The sequence below is a fragment of the Arachis stenosperma genome, chromosome 8, assembly GCF_014773155.1.
Source record: "Arachis stenosperma cultivar V10309 chromosome 8, arast.V10309.gnm1.PFL2, whole genome shotgun sequence".
Lineage (NCBI taxonomy): Eukaryota > Viridiplantae > Streptophyta > Magnoliopsida > Fabales > Fabaceae > Arachis > Arachis stenosperma.
In genome coordinates, this window is record NC_080384.1 from 21,301,577 (window position 1) to 21,323,414 (window position 21,838).

The window sequence follows — 21,838 nt, forward strand, 5'->3', positions numbered from 1 at the left end:
TATTGTGGTGGATGTAGGAACTATCCAAATTTTGGTTGGCAAAGTCAAAACCAAAGAAACTTCAATGCTCCATATTCCAACTATCAAGAACCACCATCTCCATATTCATATCAATAACCACCATCTTCATATCCATACCAAGAACCACCACCTTTCTACCCATATCAAGAGCCACCATCTCCCTATTCATACCAAGAACCATCCTCTTTTTACACTTATCAAGAACCATCACCTCCTTCTTATGCATATCAAGAGCCACCATCTCCTTATTCATCTCAAATACTATCAGATCTTGAGCTCCTCATGAAAGAATGCCTACATGATATAAAGACAAGTGTTAAAAATATAGAGAAACATGTACAGTCAATTATCAAGTCACAGGAAGAGGAGCAAGCAAATTTCTTCCCAAGAGATATAATGCAAGATCCTATGGAAGAAAGTGAGGAAATCAATCAAAGGAGTTCATACTCCAGTGAACTAGAGAACTTTCCATTATCACACATGGAAGAAAAAGAAGATGCAAAAGCAAAAGAGGAAGATGCACCCACAAAGGAGAAAGATGCACAACCTCCCATGCCTTTGGTAAGCAATGAAGAAGAGATTGAATTTGAAGAAAGCTACCAAGAGAAAGAGGTTGAAATTGAGGAAGCTTACAAAGAAATCAAAGAATTTAAGAAAGAAGACAAGGGAGTGGAACTTGCAAGACCTCTCCCAAAGCCATCACCATCTAATACAACATTCAAGTGGATAAAATTTCTACCCTTAATCCTTACTTTCCCACTTGAATATGGGCTACTAGAGACAGATGGTCAACTTAGAGCTCTTTGTGGCATTAAGAGTAAGAGGAAGATGGTTAGTGGCAAGAGTTGTCAAGCAAGGTCCAATATGGTTGCATGCTCCAAATCGAAGTGCAAGGATTGGTGTAGAGCTCACTTAAATGGGTCTAGAAGGTTGTTTGGATGTCTCTGTGAGAATTCAGATTGCTTGCCACCAGGTGGAAATAATGGTGATCCACAAGAAGACGGACATAAAAGCAAGATTTGGGACCCTGGAATTCATTTCCACAATCAACTCTCTTGGGGCCTTGTCACTTGCTTCAATTTGCTCAAAGGCATTATATGCCTGGTTTGGGATCCCAGTAGCCATTGGAATTACAAACATTGGTGGGGATTCCTGGATCAGTACAAGCATAAGCCACCATGATAAGGAGATCACCACATGTCCAACTTAAGGACTTTAACTAAAAGTGCTTGGTGGGAGACAACCCACCATGGTATGATCGTTTCTTTTCATTCTTAGTTGTTTTTCGTAGTATTAGTTTTCGCATTTATTTTATTTTTATTGAGTTCTTACTAATTTTCTGATCATGCAACTATTTTATCTCAGGGACCGAACACTTCAAGCTATAAAAAAAAACGTGCACATGACGGCAAGTGTCACTGACGCGTACGCGTCAGAGGGGTGTGTGTGAAAAATAAATTTGACAGAGAGTTACGCAGGAGTGGCGCCAGAATGGAGCCTTTCGCATAAACGATCCCACGCGTTCGCGTCGTTTGTGATTTTCACAATTCACGCGGACGCGTGACCTGTAAATTCGACGTAAAAGAGTGTTTGGGCAGAGAATTGTGCTGGCTTGGGGCAGGAAGTGTGCTAGAGACACAAATTTTGTCACGCGGACGCGTCTCTGACGCGGCCGCGTCTCTGACGCGGCCGCGTCAATTGCACATATGGCCATCCACGCGTTCGCGTGCATGACGCGAATGCGTCGTATGAAAATTTGGCTCCCAAGCCATGCGAACAGAAAGTCGCGCGGGCGCGCGGCTGGCTTCGCGCAAATCGCACAAAACCCAGGACACGCGGACGCGTGCCTGACGCTTACGCGTCATTATGGAAATTTCGCGTCGCTTGCGCCACACTAGTTCTCCGCCCGGTTTTCTTTCTCTCTCTCTCCCAATCCTAATTCTCTCTTATTCTTTTATCCTTTTTTTTTGTTTCCTTATAATATTTATCTCTTTCTATTTTCAGTTTTGTTTGCTTGAGGACAAGCAAACCTTTAAGTTTGGTGTTGACGCTTCGCTTAAGGATTTTCTATCTCTTCCTATGGCACCAAAAGGGAGGCGAATCATCTTCATTGAGGAGCACAACTTGAAGAATAAAGTGAAAGCTAGGATAACTAAGGTGGTTGAGTTTCTTTCATTTTTATTCTTCCTTTCTTTTTCTATGTTATGTTCCGATTTTCTGCTATTTTACTTTGTCTGTTGCATGATCTTTTATTAGTTAGAATCCTAGGATTAGTTTTCTTTTAATTGCTTTAATGCTGAAAAGATGTTTCATGTACCACTCAGTGAACTTGAATCTAAAAAGAAAAGAAAAAGAAGTGATATATTGCATGAGAAATTGAGTTAATTCTAAGAATAGTCTTATTTACTTAAATGTGGTGGTATTAATGGTAATTTTGAATGCATGATATGAACAGTGCATATTTGAATTTGAATCAAGTGATGTTGATGTATAAGGAACAGGAATTTAGAGAATTATTATGACTTCTCTGAAATAAATAAAAATTTAATCCTTGAAGCAAAAGAAACAGCGAAAATAAAATAAAATAAAATAAAAACAAGGTCCAAGGCTTTGAGCATCAATGACTAGGAATGTCAGACATGATTAAAAGCTCAAAGAGTTGTTTCCCTAGTCATATGCTTGTGGTGTGATTGTGTTAAGTAATCCTTGAGACATAACACTTAAAATTGAAATCAATTACATTTAACACAGTATGCCAAAGGCTTTGTGGGAGTAACTGAAAGAAAAATCAGGACTCAAAGAGAGTCCCCCAGTTAAGTGCTTGTGGTGTTTCTGTGTCAAGTAATATTTGAGACAAATCATTTAAAGTCACGGCTAGGCTCAATGTGCAAAGCACCAAAGAAAAAAAAATTAAACTAAATTTTGCTGTGTTCAAGGATTAAACTGAAATATAAAGATAAGAGAATTCATAATATTATCCGGATTCTAATTTCGAATGACAATGACATCCTTCTGATTCAAAGGAGAGTGAAAGGCCAAAACTATTCAGGATTACAGTTATAAACCCCACTATAAAAAGAGACATGAGCTTAATCGAACTCTCATTCTCATGCAAATTCACATCCTAAGCCTATATTAGTTTTGGTTGCTTGAGGACAAGTAACCGTTTAAGTTTGGTGTTGTGATGCGTGAGCATCTTGTCTATCTTTTCCTAGTGAATTTGCATCTAATTTGTTGAGTTTAATTAAGAATTAATTATATTTTAGCCACTATGGATGCTATTTTGAGTTTTGTGCAATTTTATTTATTTTAGGTAGCATTCGAAGGGACTTGATGAAGTTTCTGCAGAGAAAAAGAAGAAACCAAAGAGATGACCAGCAAAGACCGAAGCGGACGCATGGCTCACGCAACCGCGCGGAATGGAGAAATCATAATGACGCGATCGCGTGCCTGACGCGAACGCGTGGACTGGAATCTGCACAAATGACGCGAGCGCGTGGACGACGCGGACGCGTCACATACGTGATCTGCAATAATACAGAAAACGCTGGGGGTGATTTCTGGGCTGTTTTGACCCACTTTCCAGCCCGGCAAACACAGATTAGAAGCTGCAGAATGGACAAAGCAAGTGGTCCCCACCCATCAACTGAAAATATGTTAATTAATTCGAATTTAAATTCAAATCTTATCTTTTAGGAAAAGATATTATTTTATTTTTAGATAATTAGATTTTAAATTAATTAGGATTAGTTATAAAAAGGGGAGACTTCTCTTCTATTAGACACATTACATTAGAGGGATTCCATTAGGAAATTCTATACAAATTTACATTCTACATTCCATGAACAACTAAACCTCCACTGTTAAGGTTAGGAGCTCTGTCTATTTGTATGGATTGATTTTATTACTTTTTCTATTTTAATTTATGTTTTGGATTTGTATTTAAGAATTGTTTTCGTTCTTTATCTTATGAATTTGGGTGGAACGGAAGTATGACCCTCTTTTTATTTGAGTTCTTGTATAACTTGGAAAAGCTCTATACTTGAACAACTTCTTGAAAACATATTCTCCTAAATTCTAATTATCTGGATTTAACGGGATACGTGACATATAATCCTTTTATTCTTTGGGCAATTAGAGTTTTTGTGGCATGCAAACTGGAATTTGATCATGTACCCTTTAATTGGAATTAATTGACCAAGGAATTGGCAGTTAATGAATTTTAGAGGAGACTAGGAAGGTCTAAGGAATTAGGGTCTAGTCACATATAGTTTGCCATAAATTAAATCCTACATAATTAAAATAGTTAGTAAGAAAAGTTAATCCGGAAAAATAGAATACTCTGAAGCCTTAACTGTTTTTCCATATTTTATTTTTAACTTAATTACTTGCGTACCTGCCTTATAATATTTTCAACTTAACCTTTTAAATATCTCAATATCAAAACCAATTTCTGCTTGCCTAACTAACCTTATCACTTAATAACTGTTGCTTAATCCATCAATCCTCGTGAGATCGACCCTTACTCACGTAAGGTATTACTTGATACGACCCGGTGCACTTGCCGGTAAGTAGTGTGGGTTGTAAAAAATACTGCACCAGCATGCTATGTTGTCTCCACCTCTTTAGTACAAATCTGGCATATAGGACTCCCAGCAATTCTCTTCTTGAACAAATTTAAATTTACTGACACGATATCATGGGCTGCCGTCCACAAAAATGATTTGATTTTAGAGGGAACTTCCATTTTCCAAATTTCTTTCCGTAACTCCCTCCTAGCATCACTTGTGGATGGGTTCCCATGATCTCGAGATTGAAATTCTCCTTTTGCTGCGAAATAACCTGTCTTTATGGTATATATACCATCATCTCTTGCAGGCCAGTATAAATTATCCTCCTTATTCACAAAACTAATTGGGGTTTTAATAATAGCATCACTAATTTCTGGTGAAAACATGCTTCTGATTTTGCTTTCATTCCAACTCCTTTCCTCTTCAATGAGCTCTTCAACTTTTTGATCATCTTGTCTACCATTCCCCAGCACCTTACCTACTTCAGCTATCTAATTATCCCTCCATATATTAATTTTTGACCCATTTCCAACACTCCACTTTCTTTTTCTCCTTAGCAATTCTCGTCCATGCAGAATGCTTTTCCATATCCACGAAGAATTCTTCCCAACCTGCGCCTCCTAGAAATTGCCCTTTGGGTAATAGATAGCTTGTAGGATTTTTACCCAAATTGCATCTGGATTCTTCAAAGCTCTCCATGCTTGTTTTACAAGATGCGCTATATTTTGCATTTCTAAGTCCTTGAAGCCCAATCTCCCTTCAATCTTGCTCTTTGTTATTATATTCCAATTCTTCCAATGAATACCTCTCTCCTTTCTGGATGTCGCCCACCATTATCGTGCTACTCTTGTATTGATTCTCTTGCAAAACTACTTGGCAAATTTTATCACATTCATAGCGTAAGCTGGTATGGCTTGCACAATTGCTTTAATAAGAATTTCCTTCCCAGCTTGGTTTAGTAACCTCTCTTTCCATCCTTTAAGCTTGTTCAAAATTCTCTCTTCTATCCACGACAAAGCCCGATTTAGAGATCTTCCCCAAATTGCAGGTAGTCCTAAATATTTTCCTGGGGATTCCCACGATGACATATTTAGTATTTCTTCAATGCATACTCTTGTTTGTATTGAGACTTGATGTCCAAAAGTAATACCAGATTTATCTAAATTTATTCTTTGCCCCGAGGTATCTGTATATTCATTAAGGACTGTTATTATCTGATAAGCCTCTTCTTCTTTTGCTTTGGCAAAAATAATGCAATCATCTGCAAATAAAAGATGCGTAATTATTGGGGCTGTTGGGGCAATTCTTAGGCCTGAAATTCTATCTTCTTTTTGTGCTTCCTCTATTAATATAGTAAACATTTCCACTGCAAGAATAAAAAGATAGGACGAAAGCGGATCTTCCTGTCGTAATCCTCTTTGTGATTTCACTTTCCTTGACAAGTCCCCATTGATTTTGAACTTGTAATTGGCACTTTTAACACACTCCATCATTAATCATACCCACCGTTCATGAAACGAAAGCTGTGATGACCCATTCTAAGAAGTCCCACTCCACCCTATCATATGCTTTGTTCATATCTAATTTAACCGCCATATCTTGAGATCCATTCCTACCTTTTTTGTTAAGGCTATGATATATTTCCTGCACAATGACTACATTATCTTGAATGAGACGCCCTCCTACGAATGCACTCTGTATCGGTGATATTATTTTCTCCATTATTCCCTTAAGTCTTAAAACTATGACCCTTGCCAATATTTTGTAAATAAAATTACAACAGCTAATGGGTCTTAGTTGGTTAAGACTTTCGGGGCTCTTGGTTTTGGGTATTAATACAACTGTAGTTTCCCCAATACACTCCGGTATGTATCCATTTTTGAAAAAATTTCTCACTGCTTCACACACTTTCTTGCTAATGACATCCCAATACTTATGATAAAACAATCCATTCAAACCATCAGGCCCAAGTGCTTTGAGACTTCCCATACTGAATAGTGAATACTGCCTTTTTAACTTCTTCATCTGAAACTTCCATCAGCAGCTCGTTATTCATCTCTTCTGTAACCCTCTTAGGGATTTTTCTAATGGTGCTATCAAAATTCTGTCTTCTTGTTGAAGTGAACAAATTCGTGAAATGATTAGCAATGTGTTCCATTATTTCTTCCTTGCTATTCAACCATTGTCCTGAGGCATCCTTCAATTTTTGAATTCTATTTCTATCTCTTCTCTGAATGGTGGTTGCATGGAAGAAAGAGGTGTTTTTGTCCCATAGCCTCAGCCATTTTACCCTTGCTCTCTGTCTCCAATACTTCTCCTCTTGCCTCCACAAATTAACTAATTTCTCCTTTATATTATGCATCTGCTCTTGTTTTTCTTCTAAAAAATCAGAGGCTTGTAATTTTTTAAGTTCCTCCTTCAAACATTGAATCTCTTTGTCTACCCGTTTGAAGGTAGTTCTACTCTATTTTCTTAACTCATCCTTACAACTCTTGATTTTATTAGTTAATATCCCCATTCGCAGCCATTAGGTTCTCGTTTACTCTAGCCCCTTCTCACTACATTCTCACAATCTTTGTGGTCTGCCCAAAAAGCTTCAAACTTAAAACTCCTTCTAACATTATGCACAGGGTTCAAATCTAAAATTAGCGGACTATGATCCGATCTAATAGCAGGAATTGACGAAAGATAGGCATGTGGATACATCATCCTCCACTCCCAATTGCCCAAAGCCCTATCTATTCTTTCCCTTGTCACAAATCCATTTCTTAGATTGTTAAACCATGTGAACCCTCCTCCTTTCAATTCCAAATCTATGAGAGCATTTGAATCTACAAAATTTTTGAAGTCTCTGACCTGGTTTTGCGGCTTCAGATGCAGTCCCACCTTCTCCTCTTGACTCAAAACGTCGTTAAAGTCTCCTATGAAGAGCTAAGGTTCACCTTCACTTCTGCAACTGACCGTGATCTCCCTCCATTGTTCTTGTCTATTTTTAAAATTAGGATTATCATATACAAAATTGCATAACCACATATTTCCTTCTTTATCCACAATTTGAGCCTTAATATAGTTATCACACCAAAAATAAATATCAACCTTATATATTGCATTCCAAAACAAACATAGACCGCCGAACAGACCCCAGGGTGTGGGGATGTGGGGGTGTGTGGGTAGTGTAATGACAAAAAAAAATTGAATTGGACCGGCTGGTCAGATCAGTCCGCCCATGAACAATTAACATTAATGATTCGGTTCATTATCTGAAATCGTTCGTCAAAAACCTATTGAACCGCTGAACCTGGACGGTCGAACCGAGCAGAACCGGCCGGTTTCATCAAAACGACAGTGTTTCTTATTCTTTCTAGGGGAAAAAAAAAAAGAAGAGAGATGCCATGGCCCTGCCCCGCCCCCGCCCCCAAGCCCCTTCCTAGTTCCTAGTTCCTTCAGATTTCAGAAAGCAACAACAATGAGCTGCCCGCAACCCTAGCCTCCACTGCTGCCACAAGGAGCGAGCCATTGTCGCCGTCCGTTGAGCTTCCGCCGCAACCCTCTCCAACCCCTGTTCGCTCTCAGACTCACCGATCGCAGGCGCGCAACTTCTTCCTCGATCGTCCGTCATCTTGCGGTCGTGCTAGCCGTTGTCTTCATCTGCTCTCTGCTCGCCGTTTTGCGCTTTCTTTTTTGAAAAAAAAGAAACCCTTTCTCCTTCCCCCCGAGCAACGCAGCGCAGGTTCCCCACTTCTCCTTCTCCTCATTCAGATACAGGTATACAGCCCCCATCCTCAAAACACAAACCCTAGGTTACTCCCACCGCCGCAAGGGTCTCACTCAGCGCCGCCGTCCATTGCGCTCAGACACCACCGTGTCTTCGTCCTGTCGTCTGCGGCTCCGCGCTTCTTCCTCATTCAACAATTGGTGCGTCTTCCTCTAGCTCACGAAGGCAATGCCTTCATTTTTTAAAAAATTTTCGTTCTCTGTTTTTCGATCTTTTCTCAGAACATTGATTCAATGATTTTTTTGAGATTCTGCTGGAACATTGATTTTTTTGGATTCTGTTAGTGCTACTCTGATTGAAATTTGAATCGTTGATTAGCTTTGCTTTTGTGCTGTACTATACGGTTTTCTTGTTTTGGATTGAATCATTGAATAATTAGTTGATTTAGTTCAGTTAATCTTTGTTAAAATTATGCTGATTTAGTTCACTGCTTAACCTTGTTGACCTTGATTTAGTTCTCAAGTTGCTTGCTGCTTCAATTTAAGGGGATTGTGAATTTTGGTTTAAGCTGTGATTGAAGTTTACTTCGTTTGGGTGTTCTTCACTTTCCCAGTGAAGCTTAGCCTAAGATTCTTTGAGCATACACGTTCAAGTTATTATTCTCAGCAATGGTGATTCTTAGATATTTCTTTCTTTGTTGCTTTGATTTTGTCTTTTTTTTTTTTTTATCGAATGTTTGTATTGATTTGCTGTTCGAGGACCTGCATACCGACTTGAACTCTTGTATTTTTGCAATGAAGCTTTCCATGTTAAAACTATTTTTGCATACAAAATGAATGTGGTTTGATAATTTCTAATTGATAAAAGTTATTGTGGGATGAGTTAGAAATTACTTTGAAGCTGTTGGAAGGAAAGGATGTTATTAAGCAATTGGAGAGTTGACTGTGCTCATTCAATATTTTTTTTTTGTTAATTATTGTGCTGAACTTGTTAAAATTGGTTTAAAAACTAGGTTAATTTTTGTTAAAGTATGTTAATTATTGTGCTGATCTTGTTAAAATTATGTTTGAAAATTTTGTTAATATCAGTTAAATATAGTTAATTTTTGTTAATTTTAGTGTGTTTATTTATATTTTATTTATTATTTTATTATAAATTAGTTATTTCGATTGAACTACGATTGAACCGGTTGGACCAATAACTGATCACTAGAACGATTTAATGACCGGTCCAGTTTTCAATAGGGGTGGCACAACGGGTCGAATTCGTCAGGCCGATCGGCTGAACTTGCTAAAAAACGGATCGGATATGATTTTGAACCCACCAAATAAAAAAATCCGCCAAACCTGCATTGTCAAATTTGCGGGTTTTGGCGGACAGGATGGGCCGGCCCGTTGGGCCAAAGGTTTTAGACAAAAGAATGATTACCGCTACAAAATTAATAATTATATAATTTTTAAATATTTTTTATTCATTTTTTGTTTTTATTTTGTTTAGTTATTAATTTTATTTATTTTATTTTACAATTTCGTATATATACTTAAATTATGCGATTTATTTTTTAAAATAAAGATGATTCTATTGACAAATATTATTTTAAACAATTTTATTGAAATTAAAAATTTAAAAAAATAATAAAAATATTATATTATAATTTGACTAATTTTTATTTATATTAATTTTTTAATTATTATTTTTTATTTTAAATTCTGCAACCCCTGTACCAGATTCGCAACCCTTTGGCAAATTCAACAGTGTTAATCATCTTCGATTATAATCTCTCCACTGAGACTTAGATCGATCCATATTATTCGAGTCGCCACTACAAAAAAAATGGTGCTCACGTCCTCTGCACGTGACTACGTCAACCGCATGCTGCAGGACATCTCCGGCATGAAGGTCCTAATCCTCGATTCCCAAACGGTACGCACCACGATCTCAACGAATCAATTCATTTTCTCTAATATAATTCTTCATTCATTGTTTCAATTATGATATTGGCGTTCATTTTTCCATATGATTGTAAACTCGTAAATATGTGTTGCTGGTTATGGTGTTGAGCTACAACATGGATGTGAAATGTGAAATTGATGGTGTAGGTGAGTATTGTGAGCGTTGTGTATTCACAATCAGAGCTTCTTCAGAAGGAAGTGTTCTTGGTGGAGTTGGTGGATTCCATAACCAAGTCGAAGGAGCTTATGTCGCATCTCAAGGCCGTTTACTTCCTTCGCCCTACGACGGAGAACATCCAGCATTTGCGCCGCCAGCTCGCCGCTCCTAGATTTGGGGAGTATCACCTATGTAGGTCTTTTAAATCTTTACAGATGCTGTAGTATATAAAGCAATCCCTATTTAGGAATTCCGTTTTGTATATTTTCCCTAGTTGAAGTGATAATTTTTTTTTCTCGCATTGATTCGAAGATACTTTGTGAATGCATTCTGAAATTTACAGTTTTCTCCAACATATTGAAGGACACTCAGATTCACATACTTGCTGATTCAGATGAACATGAAGCTGTCCAGCAAGTTCAGGTAACTGCTTTTGCTTGCGCTGTAAACATGGGAACTTTTCTATCTATCCGTTTTATGATGATAGATGACTGCACACGTTCTTGTGCTGGAACCCTTGAACCCCCATCTCTTTTTGTAGTAAATATGTGATCTCAAATGCTGGGATTTGTATTGCGAAGTTTAATTCTGATGTAGTTTTTGTTACGATCATTCAGGAGTTCTACGCAGACTTTGTTGCAGTTGATCCTTATCATTTCACTTTGCACATCCCTTCAAGTTATATTTATATGCTCCCAGCTGTGGTGGATCCTTCAACACTGCAACACTTCTGTGATCGGGTTGTTGATGGTGTAGCAGCTGTCTTTTTGGCATTAAAACGGAGACCAGTTATTAGATATCAAAGGACGTCTGACATTGCCAAAAGAATAGCACATGAAACAAATGTGAGTAGAATTTTTGCATAATTATGTAGTCACTTTTTCTCAGTAGATAATATATATTATTTGTTATTTTCCTGTTTATGTTAGACAATCTTATGCATTTTAACTTTTGCATGTTTTTAAGGCGCGTTTGCATGTGTTTTTATTATTTTTTTCTTTTTTAATTGTTAACTTTTATCTTTTAAATCCTTATAATTTTCATTTTTCTGAACTCACCATGCATATCTCTAGGCATACTTTTGCCACAGATGTAGCCATCTTATTGTTGTTTTATCTGGCAATATGTGTATCCCTATGTGTTATAATTTATCATGCATATGTAGTGAAAACTAATTTACATGAATGGGCTTCAAACAGAAACTGATGTACCAAGAAGAAAGTGGTCTTTTTGATTTTAGGCGAACAGAAGTTTCACCACTGTTGTTGGTGCTTGATAGGAGAGATGATCCTGTAACCCCATTGCTCAATCAATGGACCTATCAGGTATCTATGGGATTAATGCTATAGTCAGTGCTTACTGACAATCTTACAGCTTAGCTATCTGATAGTTTGTTTATTCATAAAGTAATTCTTGTTTGTGGCCTTATACTTTCCAGGCTATGGTTCATGAATTGATAGGAATCCAAGACAACAAGGTGGACTTGAAATCCATTGATAAATTTTCAAAGGATCAAGAGGTTAGAGAGACTTTTATGCTGTTTAATCACGTTAACAATATCTTCGAGTTTAGATTTTATACAAATTGAAAGAAATATTGTGCTATTTGCTGTTGCAGGAGGTTGTGTTGTCGTCGGAACAAGATTCGTTTTTCAAAGCCAACATGTATGAGAATTTTGGAGATATAGGTATGAATATCAAGCGGCTGGTTGATGAATTTCAGCAAGTGTCAAAGAGCAACCAGAACATCCAAACGATAGGTTTGTACTTATAATTGTCTCACATTTTAGAATAATAAAATTCCTTCTGCTATTACACCTATTTTTATACATGGCAGCATAGTATGTAATTAATTGATTTATGGTTTGACTCTTGTCAGAGGACATGGCCAAATTTGTTGACAATTATCCTGAGTACAGAAAAATGCATGGGAATGTGTCAAAGCATGTGACTTTGGTAACAGAAATGAGCAAGATAGTACAACAGCGAAAACTTATGACAGTTTCACAAACAGAACAGGAACTGGCTTGCAATGGAGGACAAGGGGCTGCGTTTGAGGTATGTATTAATGATTAGCAAAATTTCCTTTGCTTTTGCTCAAACTTCAAGCGTTATTGGGTGATGGTCTAATGTATTCTCTCTCACTCAAAGAAAAGGCTCTTTGGAGATGAAAAAAGGGGGATATTCTTTTTGAGCGGTGCTGGCGGTGCAATGCTTTTTAATTTATTTTAAGCTCTGAATATTTATGCATGTTTCTTTGTATGGTTATGATAAATTAGAAAACTCAACTATAGTAGTTTGCTCATTTCAGTGCTACCATTCATCTCAAAGGATATTTTATCTTGTAATTATTCTGTTCGTTGCCTTAATAAGCTTCATATTGTTTCCATGGAGAGTTGATTTGTTAATGGGGTAAAAATTTATTCTGTTCTCGGTACATCGTTCTGCAATCGGGGACTTCTTGACATATATTTGAATTTCCATCAATGATGTGAAGTAAGGACAAGGATACATGGTGAAGTATAGGTGTAAAATCCTTTCCCTTGGCCAACAACCCATGCCTACACTAGCAGATTACAAGATACATAAAGCAATTTTTTTAGTGTCTTATTATCTTCCCCCAATATTTTTTCTCGATGTTTCTAATTGTTATCGTATGTACTGGCAATGGCTTTGGAGTTTAGACTAACAAAAGTGACAATTTCTGTCTCAATGTACTATCTTCAGGCAGTGACAAATCTACTAAATGATGATAGCATATCAGGTGTGGACCGGCTGCGTTTAGTCATGCTATATGCTTTGCGATATGAGAAGGATAGCCCTGTTCAGTTAATGCAGCTTTTCAACAAACTGGCTTCCCGATCTGCCAAGTATAAATCTGGGGTAAATTAATCTATGATGTTGCTTTCTTCTGAATCCTTTTATCCTCAGGCATGATTGCCTCTCCTTAATCTTTTAGTGGATGTTGTCCATGTTTTAAACCTTGGAGAAATAGTGTGTTTGGTAAAGTCAATTTTGGGTCATATTGTCATTTTATATCCTTGGCTTTGGATTCCAGAGAATAGAAATATATGTTAACTAGATTAAATTGCGAAGAACTGCAAATAGATGGAAAGTACCTCTTTACAAATAAATAATGTTGGAAAGTACCTCTTTACAAATAAATAATGTGGCTATGCATGCCTGCAATAGTTGCTGATATCGATATTTTGTTTTTGACACAACAGCTCGTCCAGTTTCTTTTAAAGCAAGCAGGTGTTGACAAGAGAACTGGTGATCTTTTTGGAAATCGAGATCTAATGAATATTGCCCGTAATATGGCCCGTGGGTTGAAGGTATGCACAGAAGTATTATGATTACCATGCCCTATCTTTGATAGATTAAGTTCAACTCTAAACAACTTCTGTTTTGTGATTTGCTGCAGGGTGTTGAGAATGTGTATACCCAGCACCAACCCCTTCTTTTCCAAACCATGGAAAGCATCGTCAAAGGACGGCTGAGAGATGTGGACTACCCATTTGTTGGAAATCACTTTCAACAAGGAAGGTTTGTTGCTATTAAATCTAGCAGTTGTATTTTCTTTGTGAATTTCTAGAAGTCACACACACAATAGAATTGTGGAATAGTATGAGTTTTTATATTTAATGATTACATGACAATTGACATGCAGGCCACAGGAAGTAATCATCTTCATTGTTGGTGGAACAACTTATGAGGAGTCAAGATGTGTTGCTCTACAAAATGCCAGCAATCCTGGAATTCGGTTTATACTTGGTGGCTCTTCTGTTCTCAATTCTAAGAGGTATAATGAAGTGAATAAAATAGTTTTGATTCAACTAGTGGTCATTTCATGTTTAGTGTATTCCAAGTGGGCTTTCAATTTGATGTCCAATGCCAATAATTTTGAGTTGATAGTTCCAGTTTTGTTCTTGTATTGATTGACTACAAAACTTGTTACTGTTCTGGATTTCTTAGCTATAGTCGTGTGTTTTATTTGAATTTGCAGGTTTATTAGGGACCTGGAAGAAGCTCAAAGGGTAGCTCGTTCGAACACCAGCATTGTTTGAAATCCATCCTGGCACAATTTGCATTTTGAGGGCTATATAGAAAAATATTTTGCAGAGGGAGCTCGATGTCGGTATAAACTCAATCCATTGTTGTTGCAGATAGTTATTAACCCTAATTTCGATAGGGTTGTAGTGGTTGCTGCTTGCGGATGAATGCAATTGGAAATTGAAATACCAAACATAAAGGGCACGCCACTCCCCTCTTTCTTTTGTTCATTCATGGGGTAAAAAGTAGACACGAAAGTATAGGAACAAAGAAAAGAAGTAAATCTTTTTTGTGTAGTTTTTCTTCATCATTTTGGCTAATCGAGTCTCAATTTTATTTTTATTTTTATTTGAAGAGTCTGAATGGTTTTTCTTACACTTACTGATGAAAACAATTTTGTATAATCTTGTAATGAATGTCCCATTCTTTTGTATACTTATACGGATGTAGTTCATTTGTAGATTCATGGCTTCATATATTTTTATAAGTCGAGGTTGTGAGAATGAGTTGTACTTGTGATTAATGTTTGCTCCGATTGATAGCTTTTTTATGTCTGAGGAGACAGGAGAGTGTCCAAGTGGGTTTAAATAATAGTAGTATCGTTAAAATAATGAGATAAAACAAAGTAGGTTTGCACGATTAATTGAAATGACTTCATAAAATTTGGTATGTCTGTGAGGTTGCTCCTTTTATAAAATATTGAGTAATATCTCAAATAGGTCTCCAAGGATTTGGTTGTCCGACAAATTTGTCCCCTAGAAAAATTAACTAAGTCCCTGGTCTCCAAAATTGTTAGATGTATGTTATATACGTCTCTGATCCAGGTTTAACTGGTTAATCGAACAATCTCTTTCCTACGTAGAGGTGATCAGTGTGACGTGTCAAGTTAAAGGCTACCAGGACACATTGGTCCGTGTACACGTGTCCAAAACGACGTCGTTTAAGGGCTTCTTCAAATGACGTCGTTTTGAGTGGGACAGATTAGTCCCCAAGCTTTCTCATGCCAGTGTTATAAAACGTCAGCGTGTGAGAGGCGCAATACGTTGTCGTTTCAAAAGGGGGATCAACATGAATTAGGTTTTCATCTTTAACCCCAGTCTCTTTGTCTCCAATCCATGTATCTTAGTATGTGAGAGAGAGTTTCTGGATTCGAAGAAGGTGATGGCGAGTGGAGGAAGCACATCAGTTGCAAGTCGGAGACGTGGTTGGAGAACTATTGATGATGTCTTCCATGTTGACAGTGGTTCGACTGGCTTTCCAAGGGGGCGACTTAGAAGAGGAGAACATCCTAAGTGCAAGTGCAATACATATGCCGTAATATCTAGGTCTCGCACAACAGAGAACCCAAATAGGCTGTTCTTTGGCTGTCCTCACTTCAAGGTACTTCAGTGTGATTGATTTTTGTGGTGCTATAATTTTGAAAATTGGGAACTAAGACTAATGTTATGATTTTTGTTTTGTTATTCTGATGGCAGGAGAAGCAAGGTTATTGTAATTTTTTTTGTATAGTTTGATGAGATTTTTGGGTGTTTGGTGGATGATGTAGTTGAAAGTAGTAGATTGGCCTCTATGGAGACATGCATGGGTGAAGAATTTGGTGCATGTTTGAATTATACCTTGGAGGAGAGAGTGAAACAATTGGAGGAGATGTTAATAAAGAGGAATGAAGATAGTTCAAAACTCAAGAAAGATAGTGTTTTCAGGTTGTTTAGTAGTGTAATAATGGGTGAACTTGTAGTTGTGATTTTGTTTTGTATCTATGTGGTGGTTATATAAGAAATTAGCATTGTATGTTTGTTGAAAAAATATTGTATTTGAATGAATCATTTTAGTTAAATGGACATTAGAGGTTGACAATGATATTGAACAAAAGTTAAGTCATATCCAAATCGGAGTAGCATGTAAGTAAGTTGGCCAAGTAGATATTACAAAATATAGTATATAATCCAAACCAGAATATTCAAATGCCATGTATCAAAATATTAACATAAAGTAGCATAAACATAAGTATGCACATAAGTAGTATCAAAATATTGACGAACCAAAGAAGGTCTATTTCCTTCTACACACACTCATTAAAGTGGTAACACAAAAAGACTTAAAAGTGAAGGTCTATTTTCTTCAAAATAACAAACAAGGTCTTGTCTCTTCCACAATAAATTTCAAGAAAACATCATTTCTTTTTAGAGAGATTCAGTCCGGGAGTTAGAATGAATTTGAACATTCAGGAAGTTGTGCCACTACTTGCAGCTGTCATTGTCTCAGCACTCACACTCCCCTGATTCTTGGGCCTAATTATTATCTGCTTTGGACGTCTGAAAGGCTGTCGAGGTGGAGGTTGAGGCTGAGTCTGTCTTCCCTGATAGAATTTTAAACAATTATGAGTATTCTAACATAAGATATTAGTATCTAGTGTTTAGGAATTAATAGTGAAACACATTATCAAGCATAATTACAGTTCCAGCATTTACATTCATTCCAACAACTGGTTCAGCAGCATTTGTTGGTGCCTTAGGCTGAGTAACCTCGTACATGAGCGAATTTGTTAGGACAATTAAATCTTTTATAATGTATGTTATAAGTCAAATAGGTCCTTTAGAATTTATACTATAAGTCAAACAGGTCCCTGATCAATAATATTATATGTCAAGGTGGTCCCTATAACAGAGCAACTAATGGCTGTAAAAAATCTGAGTCTTAAACAAGTTATCATAGATCCCAACCTGCACAATATAGAACATTTAGTATAACAAGGTAAGTATTAATCATGAATACCTGAGTTATGGGTGCCGATTGAGAAACCTGAACCTCTTCTTGTTACAGATGAATTTTTCTTGGATTTTTTCTTGACTGTTTTTTAGGATTAATCCCAGCCTTAGGAGCTCCCTTGCAAGTCTTAGCATTGTGACCAGGCTCTCCACATTTTTCACATGTGACTCTGAAGGTCTTTTTTGCTTTAGTAAAAAATTATAATTTAATAATTAAAAAAATATTGAAGGATATCTTAGAAAAAATAATTTAATTATTAATTTTTGAAAAAATATTTTGGTAAAAATATAATTTAATTAATAAAAAAATAATTTATTAAAGAGTATTTTGCTAAGCAAAATTTAATGATAAAAAAATAAAATTTTTGCTAAAGGGTATTTTTGTAAAAAATAATTTATTTTTTCTTGAAAATAAATAAAGTTAACATTAGTTAACACAAAAAAAAAATTAAAATAGATTAAAGATGAGGTTTTTTAAAAGTTATAAGGGAGGAGAATATACATTTTGTAAATAGAGGTGAGAGGAGTGTCATTTTAGCATCTCGTAGGGAAGGATAGTGGTATTTTCTCTTTATTATTTTATGTCAATATCTGTACAACTGAACTACTGCAGATTGAACATTAAAGGTGTCTGCTGCATCATTATTGTACTTGTCTTTGGTAAAATTTGTGGCTGTGAAGACGACACCTGTCTTCTATACATGTAGAAGGATTTTTCTTTCTACACACTAGTAAGGCCCCTTTGAATATGCTGCGTTAACAAGAACCTTCTTTAAGTCATTGTTTTTAAGTGAGTTATGAAGTTGGCAGCAATATGCCTTGTACAAAATGCCTGGAAGGCGTGCGGTGGTTTTCATAAACTTCCATCGGCATTCAACATAGCATCAATTGATTTGTACCTGTCTGAAATCACTAAGATGTCGTGTTGTGGTGTGACATGCTGCAGCAAATACGAAAGAAAAATGACCAAACCTCCTTCGTCTCACCCTCAACAATGGCAAATACAATACACAATATGTTTGCATTGCCATCTTAAGCAATAGCAATGAGCAACGTGCCTTCGTATTTACCATACAAGTGAGTGCCATCGATAGAAATAAGTGGTTTTCAATGCTTGAAGGTCTCAACACACGGTGAAAACATCCAAAATACCCGATGAAACATGACAGTGTCGACCGAACTAGGCCAACACTGTGTCACAAGTTGCACCTAAGTACCTAAATACCCACAAAAGTTAGCACATATAAATGGTGACTTTATACATAACTAAGAATAGTATAATAAATCTTATCAAGTAAGTACATCTGCATAGCGAATAACCAGCAAGAAAGCTTGTTATATGACTCCTCCCAATCGCCATATATCCTAGGAATGATTTTTTGCTTTGTAAGCTAAACCTTTCTATACGACACCTTGTAACCGAAGTGATTTTCCACACCTCCTTGCATAACCCTTATGCTGATTGTTGGATCTACTTTGACCATTGTGAATATGTGTTAAGCAATTACCTTCGAATCCAACCTACGATGGTCTTAGCTCATTGATATTTGCATGCAAGTATGAGGACCATTGTATCTCCTAACCTCCTATTTTTCTTGCTTTCAGCAATATGCTATGTATATGTTCCATCTACAACCGGACCCGAACCGTATACATTACACATCATACTTCAACTGGTCACTCTCTAGTATTTTATACTCCACAGCCCTCCTGATGCTGTATGTCTTAACTGCCAAGATAACTTCCTCCTTGCTTTCAAATTGTTGTCCAATCTCAAACTCATTGGTTGGATCCTCTTCGGGGCCATCATGGGTAAATGACCAATCCAAAGTCATTGCATTGAGATTCAAGATGGAGAAGTGATCTAGCCGGTCATATAGTCAAGAAATGGCAAGATGTGTCAGAGCAATTTGTGTGTCACCGTAGTAGTTCATCTCTTATTCATCCTCACCTTCATCAAGAATTTTCGTTGGTTCATCGTCAACATCTTCTCCATCATCAGGGTTAATTTCATAGGGATCCATCATCGGATCCCTGATAGCAGAATCCTCATGACTTTCAACATCATCTTGCATCATGGCAGCATTAGAAAGTTCAACGTTTGACCCCTCTTGACTACCTTCAGGTGGCATATTTAGATCAACCATCGCCCTTCTAATATTTCTTTTAACTGCTCCACTTAACGGACTACCATCAACAGTATCTGCAGATGATCTTCGCCCACCCAACTCAACTAGAAACACGAATAATTCTAACAGATGAACATTTGTCAATCGGTTGTGCCACGACCTTATAAGACGTACATCCTTGTTGTCACGTAACCGGTACCTAATTCAAAACAATAGAAAAATTTCTCAAAAACGTGGTCTAATAAAATTAATAACCAAAATAACAAAGACAATTGTAACATACTTTTTATAAAACAAATTGTCATCTATTTCGGTCGGATATCTGTAGTAAAATTTTTTCGCTTTTTTCATGTGTTGCTGTCTAACAAAATGCAATATCAAATTCTTTCACGCTGTTAAACTGTTGATTTTCGGTGCCATGTATGTAATTGCTGGTTGCCCAAACCTAAAAATTATAGAACCTTTTTCATCATACACTATTTCACCATTATAATGAATGGATAACAATTGATTTATAGACATTGTTGAGAGAAAATTAAAAGATGAGAAGGAAAGACAAGAATGAACTACTGAGTTCGATTCTCAACCAACCATTCTTTTATTTGGCGAGTTCAGCGTGAAGTTCGCGGGGATGCGACAAACTTCATAATTTACATAAAGTTCCCCGGTAAATATGGCGAACTTCTTTCAAATTACAAAAAAAAAGCGTATTGTAAAATTTAAAGTTAAACTCATTTTTTTCTGGAAATAATATTTTTTAATTTATTACAGAAAAAATAAAAAACAATTGACTAAATTGTTCAGTGTTTCAAAAAATTGAAAGGACAGACATTTAATAAAATGATAATATAAATACACCCTCTTTTACATTTACAGTCATAACAATCAAATTAAATCTTATTTAACTGCACAAGTAGTATGGTTTGGGTTGATATCGACCACTAGGCAATAGAGAAGATTAATAAGCAAGAATATTTTAGAGTAATACCCCAAATAGGTCCCCAAGGATTTGGTCGTCCGACAGATTTGTCCCCCAAAAAAATTAACTAAGTCCCTGATCCTCAAAATTGTTAGATATATGTCATATACGTCCCTGATCCAGGTTTAACCGGTTAATCAAACAGTCTCTCTCCTACGTGGAGGTGATCAGTATGATGTGTCAGGTTAAAGGCTAGCTACCAGGACACATTGGTCCCTGCACACGTGTCCAAAACGATATCGTTTAAGAGCTTCTTCAAACGACATCGTTTTGAGTGGGACAGATTAGTCCCCAAGCTTTCTCATGCCAGTGTTATAAAATGGCAGCGTGTGAATGAGGACCTAGCATAAAAACGCACGTCCCTTTTCTTTGTCTCTGTAAAATGACTTGAAACCCCAAACCCTCACCCAAATTTTACAAGGTAACCCTTCAAGTTCCTCAACTCCATTAACGTTGACTGAAGTCCATAACGGTGGTTTGACATAGCTGACGGTGACTGGGTGGTGGCAGTGGTGTGTCCTGCATATTGCCATTGTTGGAGGTAAGTTTACTATTTTTTTTTAATTAATTTGGGGGTGAAGATTGATGCATGTCATGTTAATAGGGTAGATCAAATATAGTGTGTTGCTAGTGTAGGTTAAGTCAGAGTTGTAAAGTGATTAGGTTGTGCCACTGCATGATAACGTTAACAATGTCGGTGTTAGAAAATTGGATTCTGTTTTAATGTTTTTGTAATGTGTTCCTTGCTTGTTTTTAGTTGTGATGAATTTTTATCTTGTTATATTTAGATGAGTGAAGACGTGGTACCCGTATTTCACCACGGTGGAAGCTTTGTTAGAGACAACAAGGGGGTACTTGTGTACATCAATGGAGAAGTCAAGAAGTTTTTCCCAATGGACATAGACTTGATATGTTTCTTTGACCTGAAGAAACTTTTTTTGGAGTTGGATTACCATGACTATAAGGCAATATTTTGGTATGATCCTACTTCTGTTGACCTAGAATCCGGTCTTCACCCAATTCACGGAGACACAGATATCAGAGCTTTGCAAAAGAACAAGATGGTAAATGAGGATACTGACGAATTCTATATCTATTTTGACCATCCAATCATGGAAGATACAGAGTTCATTGATGATGATGATGATGATGTTAGCGTTGAGGAGGTGCATGTACAAGAGGTTAGTGTTAAGGATGATGGTGTTGACAATGATGCAGATGTGGAGAGTTCGGATAGTGATGATGGGTATGAATCTACAGAAGATGCATTGTATAAGCCCCCACCTTCTGGATATGGTTTTTCGGATTCAAGTGAAGAGGAAGAGTCAGTTGGAGCTGGCAAGAAAGGAAAGAATAAAGGGAAGAAGAAATTTTCAATGAAGGCCTTGCATAAGAAATCAAATGTTGGTAAGCCTGTTAATGGGCCAGTTGGCAAGAGCAATGACAAGTCAAAGGAGATAGGCATTAGAAGAGAAGAGGTAGCTGGACCATCTG

General features: G+C 36.8%; 1 protein-coding gene across 1 annotated transcript; it reads left to right on the forward strand.

Moving 5' to 3' along the window:
• The first annotated feature begins 8,021 nt into the window (after positions 1-8,021).
• Positions 8,022-14,934, forward strand: LOC130946817 (vacuolar protein sorting-associated protein 45 homolog). The gene is made up of 14 exons (XM_057875675.1): positions 8,022-8,507; positions 10,035-10,230; positions 10,407-10,608; positions 10,760-10,839; positions 11,034-11,261; positions 11,616-11,741; positions 11,855-11,935; positions 12,034-12,175; positions 12,295-12,473; positions 13,143-13,298; positions 13,643-13,750; positions 13,840-13,961; positions 14,086-14,217; positions 14,422-14,934. The coding sequence occupies exons 2-14, from the start codon at positions 10,141-10,143 to the stop codon at positions 14,480-14,482; spliced, it is 1,707 nt and encodes a 568-aa protein (XP_057731658.1). The 5' UTR covers positions 8,022-8,507; positions 10,035-10,140; the 3' UTR covers positions 14,483-14,934.
• The last annotated feature ends 6,904 nt before the right edge of the window (positions 14,935-21,838 follow it).